The sequence below is a fragment of the Lygodium microphyllum genome, chromosome 4 (assembly GCF_053477565.2).
Source record: "Lygodium microphyllum isolate KBCC chromosome 4, Lygodium_microphyllum_v1.1.10, whole genome shotgun sequence".
In the NCBI taxonomy this organism is placed as follows: domain Eukaryota; kingdom Viridiplantae; phylum Streptophyta; class Polypodiopsida; order Schizaeales; family Lygodiaceae; genus Lygodium; species Lygodium microphyllum.
In genome coordinates this window covers 42,025,761-42,047,344 of record NC_141138.1, presented here as the reverse complement: position 1 = coordinate 42,047,344, position 21,584 = coordinate 42,025,761, and the positions used below count along the sequence as shown (strand labels likewise).

The window sequence follows — 21,584 nt, the reverse complement described above, 5'->3', positions numbered from 1 at the left end:
CTTGGTGTGTGTCCCTATTTTGGGTAATTATGTTAATATACACCTAGCATATTGAAGTTCTTAACTTTTGGCATTTAATTAGAATCTAAAGCTTTAATTCTTGATTTCAAAGCTTAAGGTGTTGCTTTGTTACATAAAGCAGTTTACCTTGCACTACATTATAAGCCCCACATTTATATTGACATTTGAAATTATGATGCGATTGATTTAATATTATAAGATTTGAGAAGCTTAATGAACCTTACAAGGTTTTACAACCCTATCTTAGTATTGATATTAAATAGCACTTGATTGATTACAAGATATTTGTGTAGGATAAGCTTATAAGAAATAATTAGCCATTATGAAAGCATAACTTATAGTTACCTCTTGAGATTAATGGAATTACACAATCTTATGTGTGTTTGTTACAGAGGAGGAAAAGTATCATGTGTGTCCTTTTGTGAGCGAAGAGAAGTAATTGTGTGTGGAGTGTGCCATTTAATACATGGGAAACGTGCAATTCATGCTTTTTGTGTGAGCAAAGGAAGCAATTGCGTGTGGTTGCTCCTTGTTTCTCACAAAAACCAAACGTGAAGGGCTTCATGAACTCGGAAACTATGTTAGTGTGGGCAATGCCGGCTAGGCCAGTAAGTATCATTTAGTAAAAAAGCTTGAAGAGAGAGAGAAAGAAAGTCCTGACTCCTGCCATGCTTTCTAATAACAACGAAATGTAAGAAGCGTCAAAAGGTAGACCAGTCAAAGCTTCTTACTGATATTATTAAAGTGAAGTTGATATACATGGAATTTCTTCGAATTTAGTGGATATACATGGAATTAGTCAATAAACTTACATGAACTACAGAAGTCGTGTGGCACTAGCTTCTCATCAGCCGTCGAGCCGTCGAGCCGTCGAGAAGAAACTCCTGCACGAAGAGCTTCTGTCCGAGTGTCGGTCGCAAAGCCTCCACAAATCTTCCTCCAGGCTTCTGCTTCCATGGAGTCCGGCGAAGGCTTGGCTTCCGCGCTTTGGCGGAACGGCCGGAAGCAGGCTATGCTCGCTCTCTACCATCCTTTCGTGGTATCGCTCGCAACAGGCGTGCTGAAGATCGAGTCGTTCCGCCATTACATCGCTCAAGACATCTTCTTTCTCAAAGTCTTTGCCGAGGCGTGAGTATTTTGTGTTTTTCTTTCTTCCTTGAAAACCAATGCGTGTGTCTGATGCCGCAGTCATATTTATATTTTCAAGTTTCGACCATGATCGACGTGCAAAAGTGAAATCGCAGCTTATTGTTGATCCCTGTCAAGCGCAAGCGCTCGGGAAACCTGATGCTGCCAAGATTGGATAGTTTCACGAGACCCTGAAACATCATAATCTATACTGCGAGTGTACTGGAGACGTATTCGTCTGAAAATAAGACTGCAGGACCTCATAGGGGGACTGAAACTCCAAATGAACCGGTTCACTTGTTTCAAGTTTTTCACTTTTGCCTCCTGCAGACCTAAATGTTGAGCAAAGGATAAGATAATGACTGCGATGCCAGCAAAAAGGGGTGGTCGGCTTGATCTGGGACTGTCCTCTTCTTCACATAGTTAGGGAATGCCTCTTGCTAGACTGACATTGCCTTTGCAGTGGAACTAAACATGCAAGCACAATTCTTCCTAATGACCTTGTCTGCTTCGCAAATGGAATGAAGGTTATTTGACTTGCAACCCCTCAATATGTCTGATAAGGAGAAGGCTGACCAGAAACAGTATCTACCTGCTCAAATGTCTAGAAGCCAATCCTCCGTGAGATGGTCCATCTGAACGATTGACTTCCTTGGCTGCTGAATCAAACATTTCTCCATCACCTTTCACCTTTCATACAATTGATTGGCTTCATCTTGTCAAACTACATAGATCATATAAATCTGATCTTGTTACAAGGCTCTGTATGCTTGATTCTCCAGAAAGTTTTGATAATACACCGGTCATCTTGTGAAGTTGACAGATCAAACATGGCAAGCCATTTGAGAGGTCTTAAGAGCAGTCACATTGCACATAGGATGAGTGCCCTCAGTTATTCTTGATTTGTTTGAAGGCTATAAGCTAGTGTTCTCATGTCTAGCCACATCCCATGAAGGCTAAGTACTAGTTGTCGAGTTTTTCATTCTTTGGTCACAATTTTTATTTTAAGGGAAGAGTGCTATATAGAAGCAAGATTATGTGGGGAGTTTTTCTTTTTTTTAAAAAAACTTTTCTCTTCTCCCCTCCTCTGCACATTGAACCTCTTTGTCTTTATGATTATTCTCCAACATGTTTGGTGCATATTCTCCAACATTTTTGGATTTATTACGGACTATCAATTTGTCTCGAGATAGCCCGAGGATGACAAAGAGAGATTGGACTCCACTCCAAGTATAGATGTCCATTTGTTGCTGGAAATGGGTAGTGAGCTAGGAAAGACTCACACACACAATTTCATTAGTCAAATCATGTGATAGATGGATCTTCAACTATGGGAAGATTAGTTGTTGGAAACAACAATAGACTAATTGTCATCATTTGCACAAACTTCCAAGGCTCAACAAACAAATATGCCAATTCGTGCTTTGCATGATTTTCCTTTGCAAAAATGAAACATGCCATCTATGGTAATTGATGAATTAGATGAGGATTGCATCATGGCCATGGCTATATTGGGCAAGCCTCCTTTCAACACTCCATGGATGTATGAGTCCATCTCTAAGGGATGAAGAGTCCAACCTACTTTTGTTGTTTAGCTTGTTAGACAAATAATATGGGTACTCACGAACACATGTATTTAGAAAGGATTCGTTGTGTGACCGACAAAAGTGTTGGTGGCTAAAGGCTAAAGCCCAGCGTATTCCCATATTTCCAATGCCTGTGTTGTGACATAGTGTTGTGACATATGTAAAACTTATATTGTTAGATATCCTTATAGGCTCGACTGATGTGCATTGCCTTGATGGAAAGTAATCCACCATTGTTGGAGTACTATTATGGTATCTTTCTCTCAATAGCTAGCTTATGGGCATTCGGAGTTTGGACTCTCGAAGCTTTATGGGCTATGTGTTCTTTCTTGAACTAGTCACCAAATTCTAACTAAAATGAGGATTTAATTGGTAGTGCCTCATCAGATAAAGATAGGAGTCAAAAAAGATCGCCAAAATAGATTGGGCATACACAAGTTGAGCAGTGAAAGTCATTTATTTCATTGTATTACATTACCTCCTATTTTAGTCTCCATTTACAGCCTCGAAACGGCCTTATTTGTATTATTTATTGGTGTCGCTGCCACTTGAGACAATCCAAAAGCCACCCTAGACAATTTAGTGTCTTATGTGCTTATAAATAGGGCATGGACATTATTGTGTCCATCCATCCCTTATTCATTCTACACACCCTTGAACACTTACATTCATTCTTCATCGTTTCCCGATTTATTCATTCCATCAGACTTTCAACCTTAGCTCTCTAGGCTCTACCATTGCTGTCCACACTCTACCTTGGTGGATATCTTAGTTTGTGGTGCTGTCCATGCAGCGGATGGCGCTTGTAGCACCATGCTAGTAGGTGACTTCATTTTGCAGATCTTCTTCACATTGCCATTAGCTCTAGACACTTTAGATCCTTGTGTTTTGAGTTCACATAGCTTAACGACTTGTGCTTCATTATTTTCCATTGTTGCGGTTGCTGCCGTCACTCCTCCCTATATTGGTACAACATATCATCTTCATCTTTATTGAGCATTTCTAGTTCTTGCTGCCATGGCAGCACCCAAGCGACAGTTCTCAGCCGTCAGCCACCTTCTAGAGACTCTATTTGCTATAGATTCAGACCGTTTACAGCAAGCTACACGGTTACGTCCTTGGACATCCGGATGGGTGCTAGTAGTATTGGTCATAGTGGCCATGAAGTGGATTATTGCAAAGGCGCTAAGGGCACTTTGAGGTTAGGGCAGCCTAGTCCTATTTATAGGATTTAATGCCCTATTGTGCATGCGTGATTACCACTCTTGGACTGTGGACTTGTTGGCCGACACATCCATACATTGGGATGGTGTGGGCTAGTGGTATGGGACGCCAACCCTTGGGATGTGGTTGTGACTTGGAGTGTAGCTAGCTCCTAGGCTCGGGGATGAGCCTGTTTGGTTCTATGGTTCAGAGGCGAGTCTGATGCCTAGTCCCTTTTATTGTGAGTTTGGCTTGCATCATGTCTTGTGTGCAGGTTGGATTCTAGGGGGGCTAAATGGGACTTGGCTGCCCTAACCTCAAAGTGCCCTTAGTGCCTCTGTAGTAAGTCACTTCATGACCATTGTGACCAATGCCACTAGCACGGTGTTTGCCATACAATTTGTGTGGTTTTCCTCGTAAACCCTATTGTTTCTCAACAAGACTTTAGAGACGCTACTAAGAGCATTAGTAACCAAGATAGATACTCTTATATAACAATGTATATCGTAATCAAACTCTTGTGATGAGTTCCACTCACCTTGCCTTGTAGCTATAGGTGTTGGTCTACTTACAATAAAATTATGGAAAATAGGCCATCCATAAGAGGACTCTTGCATCTCACAAACAAGAACGTTGAACTTTAAGCACGTGGATGACAAGTAAGAATTCTTTTTCTTTGTGGTGCATTAGAAATGTTCGACTCTTGAACATGATAGTAGTCCGTCTTGGAACTGCACCTTACATATATAATTACTAGCATCCATTAAGATTTCACTAAGTTTGTGTGAATCGACGATTTGGAACAACGCAATAGTTGCAGCTAGTCACATTATTACTAAAAGAAAGAATTGAGTTTGCAAGATCAGACAACTGGTGGTCATTGGATTTAGGGTGGTGGGAATGCACATACATAGCTCGAAGAAGAAGAAGCTTGAGAGAGCACAACTCAAAGTGTACCGAGAGGTGTCACTAGAGAAGATTTATAGGACTAAGTATGTTCTAAAAGTGAATAGGCATATACATAGGGTGGGGGGCAAAAAACATCCTAAAGAGGGAAATAAGTGCTCAGGTGATTTTAAGTGTGTTTACACATATCACTACCGAAATATGGCCACAAATCGCCCTTGGGAGTGGTGTGCTGAACAAAAGTTGACACTCATGTATAGGGAAGTGCCATGCTTGGTGGATTAGATTAATTGACAAAGGGGACTAAGCCCATCGGTTGCCAAAAGCTTGAACTCTGGGTCCATGGGGCAAGAAATAGGTTGACACTCAGTAAGTAGTCCTAGCTCGTGGAAAGTCCTTGCGGCAAGGGCTGTGAACGTATAAAGCCCACCTGCCTATATACATGTTCAAAGAATTGATCTTGTAGAAGCATCCTCCATAGTCATTGCATTGTGTGTGAGCACAATGTGGAGACCTAGCTAGGTAAGACCATGAACAGACAATAGGTTAAATCCCAAATTTGGTAGATAGAGAACTTCAAGTGAATGAGTGTTGCCAATCTAGCAATTGGGGAATGGTTTCTGCTCCATGAATGGGGATAGAAGAGTTGTCATCAATGGTGATGGATTCCCCTTTGGAACATGTCTTGAAGCCAATTCTATCGAAAAGTCATATGGGAAGAAGCCCCGCTGTCCATGAGCCAGGGCTTCTTTGTAGAGAACAAAGCAAGAGTAGTATCCTCCTCCTCGAACAAATATACAAAGAGAGACTCAATGGTAGCTAGGGTATCCCTTGAATCCTTAGACCCCTCCTTGGGCTTGAAATGGGGGTACTTCTGCCAACACTTCTCCGAATGGGTGCACTTTCCATAGTGTGGGCACGTGGGCTGCATATTAGTATCTTGTGTTCCTCTTTCTTGTCATTCTATTTCTTTGTCTTTGGCTTCACCTTGTGCTTTCCTCCTCTTTAACTTGTTGTGAAAGCCTTCGTGGAGCCAAATCCATTGGCACCAATCTCTTTGAGCCGTTTGTCATGCTCCAAACCTAGCAGGGCAAGCTCCTCCCAAAGAAGAGTCTCTTGGATCCTCGAGGTTAGAGGGCTGGTGTAGAACACATCGAACTTTGGAGATGGCAATTGAGTCAAGAGAATCATTGCCATGTCTTTTGAAGAGATAGTCCTTCCGAGGGATATAAGCTCATCCCTCATGTCCTCTAGTTTGTTGATGTAATCCTTCATGGAAGCGGAGTCATTAGCATTGGGCATCCGGAGTTTCTTCTCAAGAGAAACTAATGAGAAAATGTCTCTTTATGATACAAAGATGCAAGGTGTGAGCATACTTCCGCAATTGTCTTCAACTTGTGAACATGCACTAGGATAGAGTCTTGTAAGGTCATGAAAAGGAAGGATTAGGCTCAAGAGTTGAGCCGATCCCATAGGCTTGTATGATCCATTGTTGTTCTCACTCGGGGATCCTCCATGGGATGGGGTATAGGTAGGGTAACAAGCCCAAAGATCGAAGGTATCAAGTATGCATTCCACCTTACAGGACCAAAATGAATAGTTGGAACAATTGAGATGATCCTCTTTGGTTAAAGAAGGGAGAACATGCATCTAAATAGGTAGTGCCATGTGGGGCAATTTAACAGTAGAATGGGCTCTATGGGAAACATGGAGAGAAGGGGGGAGGAGGAGGAGAATGCTGCTCCAAATGGTGAGACTAAACAGGAGGGCTCAGAGACCTCAATTTGCCATGATGATCATGCCGCTTGTCAAAGAAGTGATTAGAAATCTCTTCGTCAGAGTCATTAAAGCCATCAAACTGATGGTAAGACATCTTCAACACCTGCAAACACCCACAAAAATCTGTGTTTTGCATTAGACAGCCCTGAACAGTGGAAATCAGCTCTAGCTCCATGAAGGAAAGATTGTAGATGTCTCGCCTAATTCATATGGGACAGTTGCTTGCAGAAAATCTGCATTTCCAGCAAGAAACAGAGTGCTGAAAATTTGTGTTTTCAGCCTGGGGGGTCTTCTCTCGATGGGGGAACCTTTGTATCCTTGATACCTTGTGAGAGTGCGCAATGGGAGAGAATCACGAACAGGGAGAGAAAAGGAGAGAAGAAGAGAAAGTAGAAAGAGAAGAATGATCTGCACTATTTGCACTGAACAAAGAAGAAGGCTGAATACAATGAGGACTGATCAATCCCTGCACGCAGCCCAAGGTGTCAGTGAGGGCACCAGATCAGGCTGAATAATAATGACAGCACTGTCGATGGTGACAGAGTATGCTGGCTGACTTGCACCTGCCCGGCTGACTGCATTTAGTTACAGTTGGCAGCACATAAAAAATGTGAAAAAATGCTGATGTGGCAGCTGATGCAGGTGCAAACTCTTGGGAAGGCTGGATACTATCTGATAGGGTAGCACAGGCTGGAAACTGGTTGACAAACCTAAGAAATGCACATAAATTGAGTCAGAGCTCCTATGTCTCCATCAGACTTTGGAGCTCATAACCAGGAGATGATAGATTGACAAATAAGGTAGGCTAACATTTCTATTAGGAACTTGTAAAGGATGTAACTTCACCGCTTGCTTATGCTGTTTAGCTATATTGAGCTGACATTGTGAGCACTTATGCACATAAGACTCAACCATAGTCTTGATGTGCGGCCAATAAAAGTAGCAAGTAATTAAGGCCAAAGTCTGATGTATGCTAGGGTGTCCTGTTAGAGATCACAGCTTGATCAGGGGCAGCAGGGCAGGTACGGTGGCAGCAGTGCAGTCGGACAGGTGTGCAGTCGGACTGCACAGTCGGACTGCCACGTGGCAGTCCGACCAGTGCAGTCAGTCGGCTGCATTTAATGCAGGCGCCCTGTTTTGTCCAAATTTTGGTTATAAATAGCTGACATCCCCAGCAGTCTCCGACACTTCTCTGCTCGCAGATTACAGACCGGTGACACACGCAGATTCCGTCTCTGTTCGCAGATTTCAGACAGGAGACAGTGCAGACTGCAGCGGACTTTGAGGTGAACAGTAGGTTGCATCGTCGAGGTGGAGACACGCAGTCCAGCGCACTGCGCCCGTGTATATATCTGCATATCTTTGTATCCAGCACACTTTATACAGCAGATCTTCATCTTCCACTGTCTCTCTCTCTCTTCTCTCTCTGCGTTCTCTCTCTCTCAGTCCTACGCTTCTGCACCGCTGCATTCTGACATGGTATCAGAGCAGTGTTAGAGGGCTGATTGAGTGCAGAAGCAACCTGAAGAGGAGTTTCCATCGCGACACAAATTTGCGTTTTTTGCGTTTGAGGGCAGACAGGAGGGCTGCGCCTTGGAACAAGGCTGAAGCGAGTGTGGGCGCGCAGGAAAGGAGTCCAGGTGGTGGATTTGCTGCTGTTTACTGCTGTTTGACACGGAGGAAGTTTGAGTTTTCAGCCTACAAGTGCAGGTTTTGCTTTTTTATCGCCTTCGGTGGGGTGAAGAAGGTTCAGGACGCGGAAGAGCCTTAGCAGGCTGAGTTTTCACAGTCAGAGGGGGCTGCTTTTGCGTTTGTGAAGGCATTACAGGTGAAGATGTCTATAGAGATTGACTTGGAGTTCCAGTCGATTATGGACCGGAAGGTGCTTGTCTTACCGGCTCTTCCTGCAGATCAGAAGCTCGACGGCGACAACTACCGCATTTGGCGCGTCATGATGTTGGCCATCCTTGAGTCCTATGATTTGGCGGAGCTGGTACAGGAGGAGATTGACCGGCTCTCGGTAAGAGATGAGTCCAAACTCTCTTCCGATGCTCGTGCGAAGTTGGCCAAGGCTCAGTCTCATTGGGACAAACTGAATGCCAGGATTCGTTCCTTTCTTTTTCTATCATGTACTACAGCCGTGATCGCTCACATTGAGCACTTGACGGTGGCTCGAGAGATATGGCCGGAGCTTGATCAGAAGTACAATCGGATGACCCTTATGAAGCGGGTTTCTTTGGAGGTACAGATGCGGACCTTGTTCGTAAACAAGTCTTCTTCGCTACGGGAGCACATTAACAAGCTAAGGCAGCTTCAGATGCAGATTCAGAATGCGGGGAAGCCGATTTCCTCCGAAGACATGGCGATTACACTATTGTCCTAGTTGCCGCCACGATTCGGTACATTTTACTCTGCCCTTATTGCTTCGGGGCGAGAGTCTACTCTTCGGTGGGAAGAGTTGGTTCCTATGGTCTTGGACCAAGAGGAACAGTTAAAGGGACAGAATGCTTCCAAGTCGGAGGCGCTGACAAGTCAAGCCTCTCAGAAGAAGGGGAAGGACCAAAAGAAGAAGAAGGGGGATAACAAGTCCAAGAAGGACAAGGAGAAGGACAAGGAGAAGGACAAGGACAAAGACTCCACATGCCATATTTGTGGAAAGACTGGCCATTGGAAGAAGGATTGCCCTGACAAAGACAAGAAGGACACCAACAAGAAGGACACCAAGGATTCCGGAGCGGTGGCTGCACCCTCATCGGCTGCATTTCTTCATCTAGCTGTCATTGAGGACGCTTCACCGAATGCTTCTGATGCTGCGATGACGGCTCCCCAGGCTCGAGAGTGGATCGTTGATAGTGGTGCCTCACGGCACATGACTCCTTCATCAGATGGTGTTGCCCAGTTGCGACCCTCGCGTGGGCAGATTCTCATTGGAGACAGCTCTTCAGTATCTATTGCAGGTCGGGGTAAGATGCAGCTTATTCCAGATGGACGAGGTGGTACCCATATCTCAGAGGTTTTGCATGTACCAGGCTTAGGGTACCATCTCCTGTCAGTTCATAAGATTTGCTCCCTTGGCCTTTTGGTGGAGTTTGATAGTACTACGGTGCGAGTCCTTGATCGTGGATCGAGGAAGGTTCTATCATCCGGATATGAGGAGAACGACATTTATAAACTGAAGTCTTCCACCGCCCTCTCTACTCTTCTTCTTACCTCTCAGTCACAGTCAGAGTTATGGCATGCACGGTTTGGTCACCTGAACTATGATTATCTTCGGAGGGCGTCACGTGGACAGCTTGTTCGAGGGTTGCCGGATATAGTGGTGAGCCAGCAACCATGTGTCTCCTGCATTCGGGGGAAGCAACATAGGGATGCCATTCCCCACACGGCTTCGCGGCGGTCTACTTCACCGATGGAGCTTGTATCTACGGATCTATGTGGCCCTATGAGGAATGAGTCCTTACGTGGGAGCTCATACTTCATGCTGATCGTGGATGACTATAGCAGGATGACATGGGCCTACTTTTTGGCATTAAAGTCAGAAGCTTTCTCACACTTCAAGGATTGGCTTCTCTTTGAGGAGAACCGATCGGGCCGGAAGTTGAAGACCTTGCGATCCGACAAGGGCGGTGAATTTGTTTCTAATGAGTTTGCTCGGTTTTGTGCAGATAAAGGAATTCACCAGGAGTTTGCCAATACCAACACTCCTCAAGAAAATGGCATTCTTGAACGGAAGAACCGCAGTGTGATCGAGATGGCGCGCACCATGATGGAGCACCGACAGACCCCTCAAGTTCTGTGGGCCGAGGCTGTGGCTACTGCAGTCCACATCCTTAATCGATCCCCTACGTCGGCCGTAGAAGGGATGACCCCGTTTGAGGCTTACTTTGGGACGAAGCTAGATGTTTCTTACTTCAGGGTCTTTGGGTGTGATGGCTATGTTCACATTCCCAAGGCTCACCGTGATAAATTTGAAGCAGCTTTCCGAAGACAGGTATTTGTTGGTTACAGCTCCCAGTCCCAAGGCTACCGATTGTATGATCCCGTCAAGCGGGATGTGTACACTAGCCGCGATATGTGGTTTGTGGAGGTTCCGGCTATCTCAATGGGTGAGGAGCATCCCGATCTTGGAGATCCAGGGGAGAGTTGGGCTCCTTCTACAGTTCCACTGGAGCCCGTGTCTTTTGATTATGATTCTGTTTCTGACACAGAGTCTACTGTTCCACCGGTCACCCCTGAGGAGTTACCACCAGTGGATATTCCAGAGTCTTCTGCTGATGGAGAGAGACGAGGGGAGGTTCGGCCTCTTCCTCGATGGGCCTGTGACACACTCCGTGATTCAGGGATCGAGGGGGTTCCTGAGGAGTGGGGACCGCAGGATGGTCCGCGGCGGTCACGGCGACATCAGGCACATTCTACGGAGCTTGTTTGCTCTAACTATTGTTTGATGACCCGTGTTATGCAGGATGGAGAGCCCACCTCCGTGAAGGAGGCTTTACAGTCCGCACCATGGAAGAAAGCTATGGAAGCCGAGTTGGAGGCTATTGAGAGGAATGGCACTTGGTCACTCGTGCCCCGCCCCCCGCATAAGAAGGTGATTGGCGTCAAGTGGGTCTTCAAGACCAAATACCTTAGCGACGGTTCTTTGGATAAGCACAAGGCTCGCCTTGTTGCTAAAGGTTTTGCACAGCGCCCAGGGATTGACTGCCATGATACTTTTGCCCTCACAGCTCGTATGGCGACCATCAGAGTTGTTCTTGCTTTGGCTGGCCATAGGAGATGGCCTGTTTACCAGTTGGATGTGAAGTCAGCCTTCCTCAATGGTGATTTGAAGGAGGAGATCTATGTTGAGCAGCCTCCTCTGGCTTTGGATCTTCAGATGGGAAAGTCTACAGGTTGAAGAAGGCCTTGTATGGCCTCAAGCAGGCTCCACGTGCATGGAACGAGAAGATTGATTTGTTCCTCCAGTCTCAGTTGGGATATCGGCGTTCCAAGGCCGATCCGCAGCTTTATGTTCACACTTCCGAGGATGGTTGTGTGCTTTTTGTATTATATGTTGATGATTTAATTGTCACAGGTGATCATGCACAGCAGGTCCAAGAGACGAAGTCAGCTTTACATCGGACGTTCGAGATGACGGACTTGGGTCTACTCCATATTTTTTTGGGCCATGAGATTTATCAGTCTCAGAGGGGGATCTTCATCTCTCAACAGAGATATGTCCAGGAGCTCTTGGTGTCTTTTGAGATGGAGGATTATAGGGCCCTTTCTACTCCTATGGATCCCAATTGGAAGGCCACTTCCCATTCAGCTTCTCCTTTGGCGGATGCTTTCCGCTATCGTCAGTTGATTGGGTCCTTGATTTGGCTTCTCAACACTAGGGTTGATCTTTGTTTTGTTGTTGGGCTCTTGGCAAGGTTCATGAGTGAACCTAAGACGGTGCATTGGCAGGCTGCTCAGAGGATACTTCGGTATTTGAGGGGGATGTCTGATTTAGGGATTCATTACTCCGCAGGGACAGATGGTTCAGATCTTGTACTTGCAGGTTGGAGCGACTCGGATTGGGCCGGTAATGTGGACCACAGGCGGTCTACTACCGGTTACTGTTTTACCTTGGGTGCAGGTGTTATCTCATGGAGTAGCAAGAAGCAGCCCACGGTAGCCCTTTCGTCTACTGAGGCGGAGTATCGGGCCGCGTCTTCCACCACATGTGAGGCTGTGTGGCTTCGGAGATTATTGGAGGAGCTTGGGTGCCCCCAGACTCGTCCTACTTTGCTGCAATGTGACAATGAGAGTTGCATTGCCTTGGCATGGAACCCTGTTTTTCATGCCCGAACGAAGCACATAGAGATCCAGTACCACTTCATCAGAGAGAAGCTTCTGGATGAGACCATCACTGTGGAGTACTGCAAGACGGAGGACAATCTTGCGGATTTGTTTACAAAGGCACTTCCCCAGGCTCTACTTCGGAGACATTCCAGATCCCTCAGGCTTCTGCCCTGCCCAGGCTCTGAGAGGGGGTGTTAGAGATCACAGCCTGATCAGGGGCAGCAGGGCAGGTATGGTGGCAGCAGTGCAGTCGGACAGGTGTGCAGTCGGACTGCACAGTCGGACTGCCATGTGGCAGTCCGACCAGTGCAGTCAGTCGGCTGCATTTAATGCAGCCGACAGGCTATTTTCTGGCGCCCTGTTTTGTCCAAATTTTGGCTATAAATAGCCGACATCCCCAGCAGTCTCCGACACTTCTCTGCTCGCAGATTACAGACTGGTGACACGCGCAGATTCCGTCTCTGTTCGCAGATTTCAGACAGGAGACAGTGCAGACTGCAGCGGACTTCGAGGTGAAGAGCAGGTTGCATCGTTGAGGTGGAGACACGCAGTCCAGCGCACTGCGCCCGTGTATATATCTGCGTATCTTTGTATTCAGCACACTTTATACAGCAGATCTTCATCTTTCACTGTCTCTTTCTCTCTCTTCTCTCTCTGCGTTCTCTCTCTCTCAGTCCTACGCTTCCGCACCGCTGCACTCTGACATGTCCTGCGCTTGGTCTTAGCGGTTTTGTTAACTTAGGAGTTAGTTTGGGCATGTGCAGTTATGGGCTAGGCATTGTAGACTATTTTAGGTATTTCTTATACCATTCATCTATTCAGCTACTTTTCTTTGAGAGAGCTGGACGATCCTACTCTAGTGTATGGATTCCAAAGTACTTGTTCTATGAAGATGATCTTAGAGAGAGAGTGAGATAGATATGGAGATCTAGACCCTTCTTAGTTGGACGAGCAGCTAGTGACTTGGATGAGAGCTTACAGGTGGTTAGTTTCTTCTTCAGAGAGGAGGCCGTGAGGAGGAGAGGTGGCCTTTTAGAGAAGGAGAGATCTACAAGAGCATCGTTGGCTGCCTTATAGAGGGTAGAGGAGAGACGACTAGGGTGCAGATGGACAATTGAGGGGATGCACATTGCCAGAGTAGAGATCAATGCTATGAGGAAGCTAGATCAGAGCAGATGTTTTACACAAGAGCTCCATTTTGGACTCAGTTTGGTGATAGGGTTAACGAAGATTTTTCCCACACCACACGTCCAAAACACTCTGAATAGGGTGTAAGGGGACTCGAGAGTATATGGATCCATTGCACGGGGCCCTTTGGAGGCAAGACAAGCAGCTACATAGTACTGCACAGCTTTACTTGGGTCCATGGCCCATTTGACAGAGGAGGTGTAGAAGGCACTTTTGGCATTGCCCTCAGGCAAGTGTTCAAGAGAAGACGGACTAGATAAGTCCTTTTTGAGCTATTGGGATCTCATTAGTGTAGGCCTCATCCCTCCCAGGAGATCATGGCATCAAGGATCATGCCATATAGACTTTCCAAGGAATTGATTCACCTCATTCCCAAAGGAAGTGAAGATAGATTGGAGATCACATAGTGGAGGCCGATTACTTTGCTTGGAATTGCCTATAAGATCCTTGCAAATGTGATCAGTCTCAGGTTAGCCTTATTGGTGCCAGACATCATCCACCCCTGATAGACAGGATTTGTCCAAGAGCACAGCATCTTGGACAACATCTTCACTTTTTGGGAGTCCACATCTTTGGCTTGATCTAGGAACCAAGACCTCATCGTGGTACTTGTTGGCTTTGAGAAGGCATACGACTGCGTCGATTGGGAGTTCTTAGAGGGTACGATGCTGAGGATGGGGTTTCCAGAGAAGTACACTAGGGGAATAATGGCTCTTTACTCCTCAACTCATAGCTAGGTTATGATCGGCGGAGCATGAGGAGACATATTCAAGATTTAGAGATTAGTTATACAGGGCTGCCCATTAGCCCCCTTCTTGTTCTTATTTGTAGCAAAGGCCACGAGTCCCTTCTTGAGAGATAGATCTACAGGTATTAGAGGCATTAGGTTGCCCATCCTTGAGTTTGAGGAGCTTTTGGATGTGGAGTTCGTGGATGACACAACAATTTTTCTAGACGGGGATACGAGTAACTTTAGGGTCTTTGTATTGGCCATGGAGATATTTTGTGGAGCAGTAGATGTCTTATTAATTAGCACAAGTCTTATGGATTTTGGATATGTGACACTAGGCGGCCAGAGTGTTGACTGCATGAGGATTTCACATGGGTTTCCCAGAGTGGTGACTGCATGAGGATTTCATAGGTGGCCAGAGTGGTGACTACATGAGGATTTCACATGGGTTCCCCATGGACTGCATTAAGATATCTTGGATGTCATGTGGGGATTGACATTACCTTAGAACAATAGCTGGCACCTCTCCTCTTGAGCATAAGACAAAAGCTTCTTTATTGGAGTTTAGCAAGACTCTCACTAGCAGGGAGAGTAGTGGTCGCCAATGAGGTTCTTCTTGCAACTATGCAATACATGACTTCTTGTTGGGCATTCTCCAGGTCATGCATCGGCTAGGTGAAGCGCCTTATTAGGAACTTCATTTGGTCCAGAGGAGATGGGAGCTTGGACAGGGTGCAGGTTGCTTGGGATGTCATCATACAGCCTAGATCCAAGGAAGGGTTGGGGATAACATACCTAGATAGCCAGAGCAAAGCCTTAATGGCTAAGCTCATTGTTAGGGTTTTACTTCTAGGCGAGAAGCCTTGGAAGAAACTTTTAATAGAGAGGCTATAGGCTATGACAGCAGGACCATGGCAGCCCAACATCTATTGGATTTTTTAGGACATTAGGACTAGGGACCTAGGGAGGAGCGATCCAGTGGAGACATAGAGACATTGCCTATGGGAGTGCCCTAGAGCCCATGAGTTTTGGAGGAGAGCCCATGGTGGCTACTTTGGGGGTTGTAGCATAGGTTATAGATAGAGGCCCAACATATGGCTACGAGGATGTTCAAGGGAGCTACTTTTTCTCATTAGTGGATAGCATATGAGCAAGATTCTCACTCTAGATTGCTCACAGGGACAATGGACTCAAGGATAGTGCCACAAATGGGAGTTGATTGTGAGTATCATAGCTTGGTATATTTGGATTGTAAGATGTAGCCACATTATTGACCTTGTGGATGTATCCACAACAAAGACTCTATCAAGGATCCAGACAGAGATCATTCACTAGACGCTTTTCTATGGACATAGGATTCAGGCACTTCCTTCCATATTGTCTCTCATATGGTTTGGCATTACAGCCCATCGGATTGGTTGTTCACACAACCATTGTATTTGTGATGTACTTGGTTACTCTTCCCAGTGTTCCTTGTGCTTTTTATTTACCTTAGATTATTTGCCGATGTGTTATTAATAGAAAATTATTTTCTTGAAAAGAAAAAGCAGCTGGCAGCAATAAATAGAGGGAAAAATACTGATGTGGCTGCATGAGCAAAATTGCAGCATCTTGGAGCAAGCGGGGACCACAAGCAGGCATCACTGACCAACACCGGCAGACACAAGAAATGCACACTAAGATGTGTACAAGCTGAGAAACACACACTAAACTGTTAGAGCTCCTATGTCTTTGTCAAACATTGTCAAACTTTGATAGGAGCTCACAACCAAGAGATGGCAGATTGACAAGCCCTAAAATAGGTAGGCTAACGCCCCCTCTCAAATCCTGGGAGTGACTGAAGATCCAAGAATCTCATATGATGAAGCATGGAAGCCTTGGGCAAAGGCTTCATAAAGAGATTGGGACAAATAGGCCACCAATAACTTGAAAGCCACGATTCGCTCTCGAACATAATGGTATTGAACCTCAATGTGCTTTGTGCTAGCATGGAACACAAGGTTCTTAGATAGAGCTAGGGCACTTTGGTTGTCCACGCGTATCTAAGTGGGTCCAGCCTTGGGAAAGCCAATCTCCACCAACATACGATGAAGCCTTATTGTCTCCATAGCAATTGAACAAAGAGTGCAGTACTTTGCCTTTGCAGTAGATAGTGCCATAGTAGGTTGCTTCTTGCTGCTCCACAAGATAGCCCCTGATCCAAGGGAGAAAGCAAAACCTGTAGTGGACTGTTTCGAATCCACATCACCAGCCCAATTAGGGTCACTCCATCTAGAGAGAGCGGTCCCCTCTCCATAGACAATCTCATAGGTAGGATCGAGTCCCCTGTAAATAGTGCAGAATGCTCAAAGCGGCTTGGTAATGAGCTCGAGTAGGAGTCTTTATGAAAGAAGATAGCAATGCTATCACAAAGGAAATATTTGTCCGAGTGTGAATAAGTTAGATCAAGGAGCCAATAAGGCACTTGTACCGAGTAGCATTGGAAGGGGATCACTTGCTGTCAATAACTTGGATTCGGAGTCTATGGGGTAATAAATAGGCCGACACTTGGCCATGCCAAACTCTGAAAGTGACTCGCAGATGCATGTGTGTTGAGAAATAAAGATGCCTTGTGCCATTTGACAAATCTTCAAACTAAGGAAGAAGTGGAGGATCTCAAGATCCGTCATGTCGAACTCTTGTCGCAAGATCTCCCAAGTCCGATCAACCTCTTGTGAGTCACTCCTTGTGATAATAAGGTCATCAACATACAAGATAACCAACACACACCTGTTACCCTTAACTTTGTAATAAAGGTTGCAATGATTATTCGAACGATGGAAGCTACTTTGTAAGAAGAAACGATCAATCAGTTGGTAGCAAGCTCGAGGAGCTTGCCTTAGGCCATAAAGGGCCTTCCACAACTTGTAAACATGGTCCTCCTTCCCTTGCACAAGAAAACTAGGAGTTTGTGAGACATAAATCTCCTCCTCCAAGACACCATTCAGGAACACGGACTTCATGTCCATTTGATAGACCGGTCAATGGTGATGAGCAGCTAGGGCCAAGATAACTCTAATAGTGGACATCCGAGCTGTAGGTGCAACAGTCTCAAAGTAATCCAAGCTTGCCCACAGAGAAAATCCCTTGGCAACGAGCCAAGCTTTATACTTGTCCAAGGTTCCATCTGCAAGATTCTTGGTCTTATAGATCCACTTTATACCAATCACCTTCCGCTTCTTTGGATGGGGAACCAACTCCCAAGTTTGGTTCTAATCTATAGAATCGAGCTCGACTTGCATAGCATTGTGCCAAATCTCTCGTGCAAGGGCCTTATCAATTGCAACAAGCTGATGGTCTTGAAGAATCTGTGACATAAGGGCATAGTTCACACAGAGTGAACTATCCCGCTAGGCTTGAATCTTGGCCAATCTGCATGGGCCTAGAGGTGTCTTAGGGAACTAAGTAATCCTTGACTTCTGCATGACCCTTTGATACCGTCTAGGGAATGTGATAGGCTCAGTCTACTGCAAAGGAGATTGAAAGGTTACTGGGACTTGTAATGCACCTTGTCTATGGAAGGGATTCCCCCTCACTAAGGGAAGGTAAATCCTCCTCATTTGGTGAAGAAGGTTCCTCCTCTAATGGCTCAAATAGCGCCCCCGTCTCCCACGCTGAACAAACCTATAGAGATGGGGAGGGGTAGGAACACTTGATGATGAGGTAGTAGATGGAGGAGTTGCCAAGGGTCGATGGGAAGAAGGATGAAGGGAAGAGTGTGCGGTGAGAGTGCAAGTCAGAAGTGGAGAAGTAGCATTGAGAGTGAGAGATAGTGTATGCAAGGATGGGTTTACCCGATTGTAATGGTACACAAGGAATAAAGAATGTATTTATTTGTTAGGGTACAATTAAGGGTGTGTTCACACCCTTAATTGTAATGGTACACAAGGAATAAAGAATGTATTTATCTGCTAGTGTACAATTAAGGGTGTGTTCACGCATGTATAACTTTTTACACGGAGACGAAGGGACTTTACACCCAACAACCTCCCACTTAAAGGCCCGAAGTGGTACCTTTAAGCTAACCAACTCCCACTAATCGGATGCAATGCACATGGGAGCCTTTGCAAGACTCTTAGTGAGAACTTATGTAGGGTTATCTTGGGTTTTGATCTTAGTCAATGCGACAAGACCATCATCCAAGACCTGTCGAATAAAGTGGTACCGAACATCTCAGAGTTTGGTATGTGCATGGAATATGGCATTCTTAGCCAAACATATTGCACTCTGGCTTTCACATCCAAGCACTGGAGTATGAGAAGAAAGACCAAAATCCTTGACGAGACGGCCAAGCCAAATAGCTTCCTTTGAAGCCTTGGTGGCTGAAATATATTCAGCCTTTGTAGTACTCAATGCCACGATTTTCTGCAACCTTGAACACCAAGAGATAGCCCCACCGGCCAAAGTAAAGACATACCCATTGGTAGATTTCTTGGTGTCAAGATCTCTTGCCATGTTCGAATCACAGAATCCTTGCAACTCTAGTGCACCCTTTCCATAGCATATACACGTTTCTTGTGTATCTTCTAAGTATCGGAAAATACATTCACTGCTTTCCAATGTGGCTTGCTAGGGTTAGACATGAATCTAGTAATATCTCCCATTGCATGAGCAATATCAAGGTGAGTTGCAACCATAGCATACATCAAAGATCCACAAGTTGATGCATAAGGTATGCCCTTCATAGCATTAGCAGCTGCATCATCCTTTGGGCAATCAACTTTGCTAAGCTTTGTATGTGGCGGTAAAGGCACACCAAGAGGCTTAGCATCAACCATATTAAATCTGTCAAGTACTTTGCCAATGTACTTATTGTGTGAGAGAAACAAGTGCTGCCCTTTGTCTCTTTTAATGCGCATGCCCAAAATGTGTTCAGTTGCCCCCAAATCTTTCATTGAGAAGGCTGAACTCAGCTGCTTTTTAAGGGCATTCAAAGTACTTTTATGCTTTCTTGCAATCAGCATGTCACCCATATATAAGACTAGCACAATAAGACTTCCATCATCAGCCTTTTTAGTGTATAAGCAATGATTTGCATGACTACGTTTAAATCCATGGCTAAGCATGAAGGTATCAAAATTTTTGTACCATTATCTAGGGGCTTCTTTCAGCTGATGTAAGTTGTGCTTCAGCTTACAAACCAATTGCTCTTGTTTCAACTCTTTTGACCCTTCACAAAATTAAATGTGCCCATCCATAATTAAATTGGCTAGGCCATTTGCAACGTGGAGTGGTCCCCAATCTTTGTTGACCCTTACACTGGCATTATTTAATTAATTAATGCCAGTCCCTAGTGTCACCATTGACACTTATTGGCCAAACAACTGTCCTAGGGTCAAAATTGACACTAACTAACCACCAAAACCGAGCTTGCATAATTTATCACAACTTTTATCTTTGACACCCATTGCATCCTCGGGGTCCTTGGCTTGTTACCATGAAATAAATGCCACGTGCATCACATGTGCTAAACAACCTTGCACATTTGATTAATAACTTAATCAAATGTTATTAGCAAGATTAAAGCATCTCAAAATTTCACATCCCCGTGATAGGCTGACCTGCTCTATTTTTTGGGGCTATTTATGTCAGCCCAGCCCACACACTTTGTCATCATATTGATCGTAGATTTTCAGGCTGTCGATCGTGGAGATTGCTGTGCAAACTTCGAGGTTCACAACTAGTGAGATTGTTGAGGATGAGACATGTAGACATATGCACTGTCCACATCTTCTAGGTGCTGCATTTGCTGCATACAATTGCCACCCAGCCTGATAGAGACATCTAGGAGCTGCATTTTTTTGTCTCTCTCCTCCAACTACCTATCTGTCATCATTGATCTAGCCCTACATTGCTGTGTTTGCTTCTGCCTGATCCTCAAGGAGGCTGCCTTGCTTTTTTGGGATACATCAGGAGTACGTCACACTCTCTAGCTCATACTCTCTCCCCCGATCCTCCAGACACGGGAGTTTGGGGGTTAGTGTTCATTACCTGCATAGTGTATTTGTTGCATTGAGCACTGTATTCTAATTAGATCGATTCATTTCAATAATTATTGTGTTCATTGTCTTTGAGTTACCCTAACCCTTACTGTGTTCTTTTATCAGTTTGTGCTTTTTCGTACGGTTGTATTTGAGTTTCTGTGTTAGGGCATTTCTTTACATGGACAGCAAGATGTATTGAAGATTGAAGGAGATCAGGTGGGATCTTAGTGTACTTCAACCTTTAGCAATACAAATTAAAGAAATACCACCAAGGGTGTCAAATTTGGGGCTAACAGGTTATCCATTGTCCAAGATTATATGGTAACAATAGCATTTCAGTTTATGTAAATTTTATTGCTTGCTGTAATTGGTGAATTATCAAGTTATTACCACCCTTCCAAGAAGGAAGGTTGGTTTCATGGTCCCATCACTTGCCCAACGTATGGGCATGTGTAAGTGGGTAGTGGGTAGGTGCATTACACGTGTGAGAGAGCAGGTTGCTGGTTTGATACCAATGTAACATCCACATAGATCTCCAACCTGCACATGACGTGGCACAAGCCATATGACCATAGAAACAACTATAACGAGATGGAAATCAAAGTTGCCTCTCAGCCATAGAGGCAAACAGGCTCACCCCTCAATCCTAGAAGCACAACATACCGGCCCAAGCTCCTGAGTTGCACTGATGTCCCATACCATCAGCCTACCCATCCCACTGTGTGAGTACAGCTCCCTAGGGTTGTGCACCCAAAGTGCATTGCCCGTGAGGTGTCTCACAGATGAGATGCAAGTCCTATTTTTGGATCTCCTTGACTGCCCTAGTTGGCTAGAATGCATTCACAATACAAGACCATCGAGCCATCTCAACTTCTAGGATGTGTTCACACCTAGTGATCAAGTGGCTAGTGATCAATGGCTAATACTACTGGCGCCCATCCAAGATGTGGAAGGATGGTCGCTCAGTTTGACAGCCCTTCTGGTGTGTGCACTCTACGCATCATTGGCACATACAAAGCATATCTCCTCCTTGCAGCTGCTTCAGTAGTCTGATGTCATCATAAGCATGATAGTGTCAATTGCTTTGTGGAATCCAGAAAACAACAATATATTCTCTTCTTATATGCTATTCCCTCCTTTACGATAGCTCTAATATTAGCTTGTGGATAGCAGTAGAGTAGGTGTGGTAAAGTG

The 21,584-nt window shown here is 45.1% G+C and overlaps 1 protein-coding gene across 1 annotated transcript in view; it reads left to right on the top strand.

The window, feature by feature from the left end:
- The first annotated feature begins 822 nt into the window (after positions 1-822).
- Positions 823-21,584, top strand: part of LOC148036973 (bifunctional TH2 protein, mitochondrial-like) — a 42,209-nt gene continuing 21,447 nt past the window's right edge. Inside the window, exon 1 of the mRNA XM_087675926.1 lies at positions 823-1,149. Coding sequence (XP_087532052.1) covers positions 977-1,149 — 173 coding nt within the window. The 5' untranslated portion in view covers positions 823-976. The remainder of the gene's footprint in view (positions 1,150-21,584) is intronic.